Raw genomic sequence first — 9,399 nt, 5'->3', positions numbered from 1 at the left:
CTGGCGCCAGGAGCGAGGCAGCAGGCGTGCTCAGGCCGCTACGTGCGCCTCTCTGCCCTCAGGGTAGCAGGCAGCTGCAGGAGAAATCCCTGAAAATTTCCTCTACGCTGTATGTTGGCAACCTCTCCTTCTACACCACCGAGGAGCAGATTCAGGAGCTCTTCTCCAAGTGCGGAGACGTCAAGAGGATCGTCATGGGGTTGGACAAGATCAAGAAAACCCCCTGTGGCTTCTGCTTTGTCGAGTATCCTTTCAGGTTTCCTTCTGCTGTCCACATCTGCTTGCCATCTCTAGTTTCTTTCTGCACAGTGAGCTCAGCTGTGCTGCTCTGGAAAACCTGGAAAGGAGTGATTGTCAAGTACTTTCTACCGGGCACTTCCAACCACAGCAAGACCTTAATTGGTAGACTGGAGTGGTGCCATAGGTGAAAAGTGTACTGGTGTACTTTCTGGAGGTGGCAGAGAGTTTTAATCGAGTAATTTATTTTTATGGTTTTAAGGCCAAAATGAGCGCTGTTGCCATTGTCAGTCCAAGCTCTTGCATGGTCGGAGCACATGTTCCTTCTTTTTACCTTAGTTTTATACCTGAAAGAAGTAGCAGAATGAGCCATGGTGATATTCCCAAGCACAGGGGACACGCTTGTACAAGTCATACCATGACCTGTCTTTGCAAGGCCCTCCTGTGAGGGCTGCCCCTGTTGTTCAGATCCAGTCACGTTTTATGTAGTATAAAAAGGCATATTACATATTTTTTGCCCTTAGCAAGGCATTAATGTGTTTGTTCCACATATTTGTGAAATAAGTGATCCAAAGCTGCTACTTGCCTGTGCAGGTACTAATGTTAAAGTTCGGAATCCTTTCTAAGTGGGAGCTGATTTTTAGCATGTAGTTATATGAATGCGGTTCTTGATCCCATAGAAAAGAACAGAAGTAGAAGAGGCTCTAAGGCAGAGTTTTTCTATTTCTCACAATAAGATAGTTCTCTTTTTTTGTTTTCCCTGTGCCAAAAAAAATAACACACTTAGTTCTCCTTATAGCCTGCTTCAGATACTACACAAGAGCAGACGCTGAACACGCAATGCGATTTATCAATGGCACACGACTAGATGACCGCATCATTCGAACTGACTGGGATGCAGGGTTTAAGGAGGGACGACAGTATGGAAGGGGAAAGACTGGAGGACAGGTAAAGGCAATGCAAGTTCATAGCTTGAATTTGATTCTCCTAAGATGGTGTACTGCTTTGCTAGTTTTGTCTCATGCAGAGCAATGTGTAGACTGTGAAGACCTGATAATGAACTTTAGCCACTCCCAGGTTGTTTTGCTAACTGATGCCTGGTGTTAAAAGCTAGAGATATAATTTAAGACCATTTCTATTTAGGAGTCAAAATTTCTTGCAATGCAAGCAGAATTTGCCTAATCCACTAGCTTAAAATGATGCCGAGTTTGAATGAAGAGGGACAGCATAGCTGCTAGGCCAATCTCATAGCACAGCAGTTTGACCCCATGTGAAGGTGAGATTCCTTTGCAGATTTTCAGGGTAGAGGGGAGAAAATGTTCTGGAGGCCAAGGTTGGCAATTCAGACTGCAAAGCTGAATTAAAATATTTCAGGGTCTTCTTTGCTTTTTCTCTAAAAAGACTTCAGCAATCCGATATATATCTGTCATTTTCATCACCGTTACTATTTTTTTTTGTGGATTATTTGAAGAAATTTCAAATGAGTCAAAGTGCTTCTAACCTAAACTGTGGTTCCCCACTAGCTGAGCAAGGAGGAGATGATGATTCTGAAATCTTAACAGGAGTCAGGCAGTACAGGGTACTAATATCTTTTTTACTTCTGTGCCCCAGGTGCGAGATGAGTACCGGACAGACTACGATGTGGGAAGAGGTGGCTTTGGCAAGATCATTCAGATGCAGAAGGCAAATCATCAGCCTGCAATCTATTAATTTCCTTGTGGATCTTAGCTCATAGAGGACTTTGTCTTTCCAGAGCTAGCTAGCCCTTTTCTTACATTCTGGACTGGGGTACGGAGTGACGTCCAAGTTGCAGCAAAAGGTGACCCTCCTTAGACTGTGAATATACATGTATTCATTCCCCCTTCTTTCCGGGCTAGAGAGGATGTTCTGTGCTGATACAGGGCAAGAAGGGAAAATTAAATGGACAGCTCTGCAGGATTGTGGGTAAGAATAAATGCAGCACGTCACACACACCTTGTGCTATGACATACTCTTCATGTTGCAGCTAAGCAGGTGGCTTCCTCCAACCTGCAGCTGCAGCCATGGTTGCTTTCAAGTGGAACTTCCTAAAAGCTTACCACCATTGGCGCCCTCCAGGTGCCTGGGCACCTTGTGGTGATGCACAGGAGATTCAGTTTTCTAATGTGCAACCTCATCTGCTTACAAAGCAGTATCACTGTTTGGATGAGAAGTGGAACAAGGTCGTCTTGCCCACTTGGAAGTGGTTGTCCAGCCCTTGGGTTGGTCAGGGCCTGCAGAGCATTTCTCTTCATGATGCCCCCAGTGCTGCCTGGCTTTTCAGATCCTTACTGCTTGGCATGATTTTGTTAAAAGTTTCATCTAATTTTTTAAATAAACACTTGTATTGGGTCTGGCTGCGATGGAGTTAATTTTCCCCCTATAAGCCCTCATAGTGCTGTGTTTTGTGGCAGCAAGAAAAGTGTTGATCGTGCACATGTTTTGGCTACTGCCGAGCAGTACTCACACTGCATCGAGACTCTCTCCAACGTTTCATCTCCTCACCCAGGAGACTGGAGGTGGACAAGTTCTTGGGAGGAGACAGAGCCAGGATAGCTAATCCAAACTGACCAAAGGCATTTTCCGTACTACATGACATCTGCTTAGCAAGAAAAGTTAAAGAGAAAGGAGGGAAGGGAATTCGTTGTGATAACATTTGTCTTCTGGAGCAACTGCTACACCTACTGAAGTCCTACCTCCTGGGAAGTGGCTGGACATAAGCTGCTGGTGGGAGGTGGAGAATAAATATTTTCCTTTGCTACTGCATGCAGCCTCGCTTTTGCTTTATTAAGCTGACTTTATCTGAACCCATGAGTTCTTTTCCATCTTACTTTCTCCTCCTCTGACCTGCTGAGGAGGTGAGTGATAGAGCGGCTTGTTGGGCACCTGACATCCAGCCACAGTCAACACACTGCAATTCTTTTTGGCACCCAACATGGAGCCTGAGACAATGGCAGTTTTGTATTAAGCGTGCTACAGCTATAGCAGTTATTAATACAAGCTTCTCTGTGGCTCATGGAGTTTGTTGACTGCACTGCTTTATGTCTTTGTTTTGCTGAGCTTGGGAACATGTTAGTACAAACAACACCTATATGCTTTGCCCTGGAATCAATGGCCTTGCTTGTATTGGCAGAGCTGTCTTGTGGAGAAGGTGAGGGGAATACATTTCCCTCTTCCACCCTGGGATTCATGTGGGTGGGTTTATTATGCAAGCTCCCAGGGTCCATGTGCACTCTTACCTGAGCTGTTTAATACTACTAATTAACACTGTTCACCTATAGGGCTTGTGGAATCTGATGGTGTTCTGCTGTAAGAGAAGACACCTTTTGGGTAGGGCAATACCAAAATGTGCCCTGAGGTAGCTGGTTCCTGGGTGGTGGCGTGTGGAAGGATTTGGTTGGGCAGGTGCCTGAGGTGGTTATCAGCTCCCATAGCCTGGGACTTAAGAGCTGAACAGGCAAGTAACCCTGTCAAACTGGGCATGCCACCTGCCAGAAGGGTCCTTTGCCTACCCCAATGAGAACAAGCAGCTTCTAGCACTGTGCTGGAGCTTGACCTATGGCTACTGAGCTACAGTTCAGTACTATCAGAGGATGGTGGCTAAGGCAGAGACCCAAGCCATGTCTGAGAATACCTTGACTGAGACCAGAGTGCAAACTACCGCAGTGCAAACTGTATATGAGGTCATGATAGAGACAAACAACAATTACAATTGCCCCAGTAGTGAAAAAGAAACTGGACAAGGAGGTCAATGGGTCCATAACATTGACTAGTAAGGAGGAAGAAGAGGAAGGGTTTGATCAAGAAGCTGGTTCTTCAGCAAAGAAACTGGAGAAAGGAGTGAGAATTCAGACAAGCAACAACCTAGTCTCTGACAGACACCAGTCAAGCGAGTTGATTACTGCCTGACTGCTCCGATGCTGAGATAATGGGGCCAATAGTCATTGGGAAGGTAGGAAAGCCCAACAGCTGGAATCCTAGCTAGAAACCACAGAGTTGAGAGTGGAATTGAGCTAGCTGCCTAGCTATTTGCAGTCTAGATATGGCTCTTCTCAAGTGTTAGGGCAAGATACCCACTCAAAGAAGATTAACTTCCTGGGGAAGTGGACTATGGCAGATTAAGGCATCCAGCACGTGAGAGTATTAGCAGTGCTGGAAGTCATCTACAGTGATCTAGAAAATGTGATCCAGAGGATGTCCTGTGTACACAGGCCATGTGGAGGAAGGTGATTCAAAGTGGCAGGTATCATATTCTAACAGCTTGGCAATGCTGTTTTGCCTGGATATGGATAACCAACTATGGAGAGAGTGTCTTCTTGATTCCAAAACTTTCAAGAAAATTTCTTTTCTTCCTTATTATATGGGCCAGTGTCTTAGCTGTCAGGGTCATCCCAAGAAGTCAGGCAGTCTTCTCCTGCCCCAGTCAGAGAGAAAGGGAGCTCCAGGTACGTGCTGTATGGTGCACTCTTGTTCCTCCTGTGTGGCCAGGGGAAGGACATGAGGAAGTGGGATTGTGAACCCACTTGTGAACCCACTTTTAAGCTGGAGGCCTGTGTATGTGAATTGAGAGGCAAGACAGCTATTAAGAAGGGCTCACCCAAGCAGGCTGTCAGATTAGTTGCTGTAGAGACACAAGAAAGCACTCGGCAATCTCTCAGACCTGGAAGTACTGAGATCTCTTCCCTTGATCCTGGTGAGGGAACTTCTGGTCTGGTGCTGAAAGGGTCAAACAGTGAATACTCTGACCAGGAACAGGAAGAGAGGGTCCCTGCCCTTAGCCAGGAGGAGGAAAGGGATGAGGTGTATACTGCACTGTGTGGATTCAATGGCCTGGCACATCAGATGTATAGAAGTGTTGTGATTTTCAAAGGGAAGGTCACAAAAACGACAGAACTTATCTACACGTAGATAAGCCGGCACTTCTTTATTGCAGCGCAGGGAAGCTTGGAAGTCATCCAATGCTTCGAATAACTCACAAAAATTCAATCTATTTATACAGTCTTTTACAAAGTTATAATATTTTAACATAAACATGTATATACTGTCCGCTATTAATTTTAACCTTTATAATGATTGGTTCAACCCTTATTAATATTCATATATCTTATTTCCATACAATCGCTGGCAATTTGGTGAGACCACATTTAACCACAAAACAAAAATGGGGGAGTAGGGAGGCAGGGAGGCATGCTTGCGTGAAATGCAACCTACTGATCTGTCTATATAAAATATGCTGGTATGGTTTAGAGTCTCCAGGTCCACGGTCGCTTTCTTCACCCGAGTGTAGTGGATACACATGTCTGATTCAGCAATCTTGAGTGCAGTGAAGGTGGCCAACAACACTTGGTACGGTCCTTTCCACCTTTCTCTCAAAGGCTCTTCATTCCAAACCTTCACGTATACATAATCTCCTGGTTGTATTTCATGGACTGGATTTTCCAGAGTCAAAGGTTGGTTCCACACCAACGTACTTTGGAGCCTGGCTAAGGTTTTTCCGAGAGAAAGCACATAGTTATAGATATGTTGTTTCCCTGATACATGCATCTGTGGATTAGGTTCAGGACTTTCATATGATTTTCCATACATTATTTCATATGGACTTGCTGACATCCCACTTCAAGGTTTTACTCTTATTTGTAACAGTGCAAGTGGGAGCACCTGAGGCCATTGTACAGTTTCTTTAGCTTCATTGGTGCGACAGGGAAAGGCTTCTGGCCATCCAGAAAAAGTGTCAACCCCAACAAATATGTATTTATACCCTCTACACCTAGGTAGCTCTGTAAGTCTATCTGCCAGTAATCTCCTGGCTCTACTCCTGTTTTTATTTTGCCCGTTTTAACTTTCTTTAGGGCTATTGGATTACTCTTTAAGCAAATTTCACATTTTGCTGTGACTGATGTAGCCATTTCTAACATTCGTACTGATACTACACTCCTTTTTAGGGTTGTACAATAGCTTGATGTGCTTTACAGTGCATGATTTCCAAGCTTCCCAGCGCTGCAATAAAGAAGTGCCGGCTTATCTACGTGTAGATAAGTTCTGTCGTTTTTGCGACCTTCCCTTTGAAAAATCACAACAGAAGTATAAGGCTTTAGTAGACACTAGTGCACGGTGTACACTGGTGCCATCAGGGTATAGGGACACAGAACTCATGGATTTCTGGAGTGACACAGGGATGCCAAGAATTGTCTGTATTGGAGGCTCAGGTGTCTTAACAGGGGACACGTGGGAAAAACACCCCATTGTGACCAGCCCAGAGGCCCCTTATACCTTGGCATAGACTAGTTCAGGAGAGGGTACTTTAAAGACCCAGAAGGGTAGCAATGGGCTTTTGGTGTAGCCACTGTGAACACAGGGGAAATCAGTCATCTACCCTGCCTGACCTCTCAGAAGATCCTTCATTGTAAGATTGTCGCACTGGCAGCAATAGTGCATGAGTTGAGACTCCCTGGCTCACATCCATGAGCTGGTTCATCAGTTGGAGAACCAAAGAGTGATCAGTAAGACTCACTCACCCTTTAATAGTCCCATACAGCCAGTGCAAAAGTCTGATGGAGGGCAGCCAAGTGGTATGCTGCAACTGACATTGCTAATGTGATTTTTTTTCCAATTCCTTTGGCAGCAGAGTGCAAGCCACATTTTGCTTTCACATGGAGGGGTGTCTGATACACCTGGAACTGACTGCCCTGGCGCTGAAAGCACAGCCCTACCATTTGTCATGGACTAGGACTGCATTGAACAAGGGTAATGCCCCTGAACATCTACAATAGTAGATGAAGTGTTTGAGAACAGAAAAAGATTAATTCAGATTCTTCTGAAAACTAGTTTCACCATTAAAAGAAGCAAGATCAAGGGACCTGCACAGGAGATTGAGTTCTCATGAATAAAATGGCAGAATGGACACTGTGGATGTAATCAACAAGATACCAACTATGTCTCCACCAGCTAACAAGAAGGAAACACAAGCTTTCCTAGGCCTTATGGGATTCTGGAAAATGCATATTCCAGGTTATAGTCAGCTTGTGAGCCCTATCAGGTAACTCGAAAGAAGTGAGTAGAGGTCTTGAATGACAACAAGCCTTTGAGCATATGGAACAGGAGAGCTCAGGTTGTAGCTCTTGGGCCTGTCCAGACAGGACCAGCTGTGCAAAATGTACTCTAAATTGCAGCTGCGGAGCATGGTCTCACCTGGAGCCTCTGGCAGAAAACATCAGGATAAATCTGAAGTCAACCATTAGGGTTTTGGAGCTAGGGGTCCACTACACCTTGACTGAAAAAGAGACACTAGCAACATATGAGAGGGTTCCAACTGCTTTGGAAGTTGTTGGTACAGAAGCACCTCTCCTCTTGGCACCCTGATTACCTATGCTACACTGAATGTTGAAAGGAAACATTCGCTCTACACATTATGCAACCAGTGCTACATAGACTGGGTAGTGTTGATCACACAGCGAGCTTGACTTGAGAAACCCAACTGCCCAGGAATCCTGGAAGAGATCATTGACTGACCCGAAGGCAGAAATTTTGTAGGTGGTTCATGCCCAAGAGGCATCACCATATAGAGTTATTAGATGATTATGTGTTGTTTATTGATAAATCTTGTAGGAAACCACTGGAAGTGGAAAACTTCTGTGTGGAGTTCCACGAGACAATTCGTTGAAACCACTGAAGGAGAAGGTGAAGCAAGTCAGTTTGCAGAAGTGAAAGCCATCCAACTAGCCCTAGAGATTGCCGAATGAGGAAAGTGGCCAGTACTCACTCTCTATACCGAATACATGGTGGCTATTGCCCAGTGGGAGCAGCTGTAGCAGTGGAAGACGACCAAATGGCAGCACAGGGGTAAACCCACCTGGGCTGCTGCATTGTAGCAGGTGTCACAGTTTTAGCTACTAACCAGATGACTGACACTCTCTGTAATCTCACCAGCATGCTCCCAGGGGGGACTAACAGAAAGAAGGGAGAGAGACTTTAACAAATGGGCTTGAATATTGAGATTAAGGACAGGGAGGTTTCGTTCACCACTTATGGTCATGGACAAAGAACAAGGTAGACTTGGGGAGAAAAAACACGTGAATTTACCACCACCAGTTTAACCAAACCAGATTTTAAAAACAATTTCCCCCTACCCCTCCCTTCTTCTTGGTTACTTTCTCCTCCCTAGCAGCACAGGGAGGCAGAGTGGGGGTAGCGATCTGTCCATTATTCATTGTCTGCATGAGTCGCCCTCTTCCCCTGCTGCCATGTGGTGTTCCTCTCACAGAAGACAGTTCTCCTCAAACCTTTTCATTGTGAGTCCTCTGTGTCACGGCATTCTCTGGGCACATCCTCTGCTCTGGCATCTTTCTCTGCTCTGGCATGGGTCCTCCATGTGCTGCTGCATCCTGGATGTTTCACTGCTGTTGATCATCTTGGTCTGCAGGGGCTCAGCCTGCCATCTTGCCTCAGGCCTCAGGGTGCCTCACCTCTGCTCTGGTGCCTTTCTCCCCCCTCTTCTTCCTCACTGACCCTGGTGACTGTGTGGTTGCTCTCTTGACCTCCTCCTCCTCTCCAAAACAGACAACTCCCCAACACACAAGACAGGACAAAGAGGCTGGCCAAATACGTTTTCCCTCTTAAACATATTGGTTGCAGAGGCACTGATTGGCCTGGCCTTGGCCAGAAGCGGATCCTGTTTTTACCTGGGATATGGAAGGCACTGGAAGTTTTGCCAGAAGCCATTCCCACAGCCCCCCACTACCAGAATAAAAACCCTGCCACACACAAACCCATGATAGAGGCAAGCTGTGCCTGGATAGAAAACATTGCCATAAAGGTACATCATGTAGATGCTCACATGCCCAAAAGGTGTGCCACTGAAGAACATACAATGAACAGGTAGACAAGGCTATCAAAACTGAAGTAGCTCAGCTGGGCCTGCACTGGCAGTGTAAGGGTGAGCTATTTGTAGCTTGATGGGCCCACCTCTCTAAGGAGAGGTGCAACACACAGATGAGCTCGTGATTGAGGAGTAGACCTAACCGTGAAGGCCATCACACAGTCACTCATGAACGTGAAATGTGTGCCACAATGAAGTGAGCCATTGTCTTGGTTTAGAAGACGGGAAAGCCTCCCTTGGAACGGGGAATGTAAAACCCCCCCCCCACA

General features: G+C 45.8%; 1 protein-coding gene across 1 annotated transcript; it reads left to right on the top strand.

The window, feature by feature from the left end:
• Positions 1-62: 62 nt before the first annotated feature.
• On the top strand, positions 63-2,611 carry NCBP2 (nuclear cap binding protein subunit 2, 20kDa; the record flags this gene model as incomplete). Its single annotated transcript, XM_009867341.1, has 3 exons — positions 63-244; positions 1,047-1,185; positions 1,849-2,611. Coding segments are annotated over 3 exons (420 nt in total), but the record flags the coding sequence as incomplete, so codon positions are not given.
• Positions 2,612-9,399: the final 6,788 nt, after the last annotated feature.

This window comes from Apaloderma vittatum, unplaced genomic scaffold, assembly GCF_000703405.1.
Source record: "Apaloderma vittatum isolate BGI_N311 unplaced genomic scaffold, ASM70340v1 scaffold23970, whole genome shotgun sequence".
NCBI classification, from domain to species: domain Eukaryota; kingdom Metazoa; phylum Chordata; class Aves; order Trogoniformes; family Trogonidae; genus Apaloderma; species Apaloderma vittatum.
The sequence above is the reverse complement of the archived record's forward strand: the minus strand, read 5'-3'. Positions and strand labels throughout refer to the sequence as shown.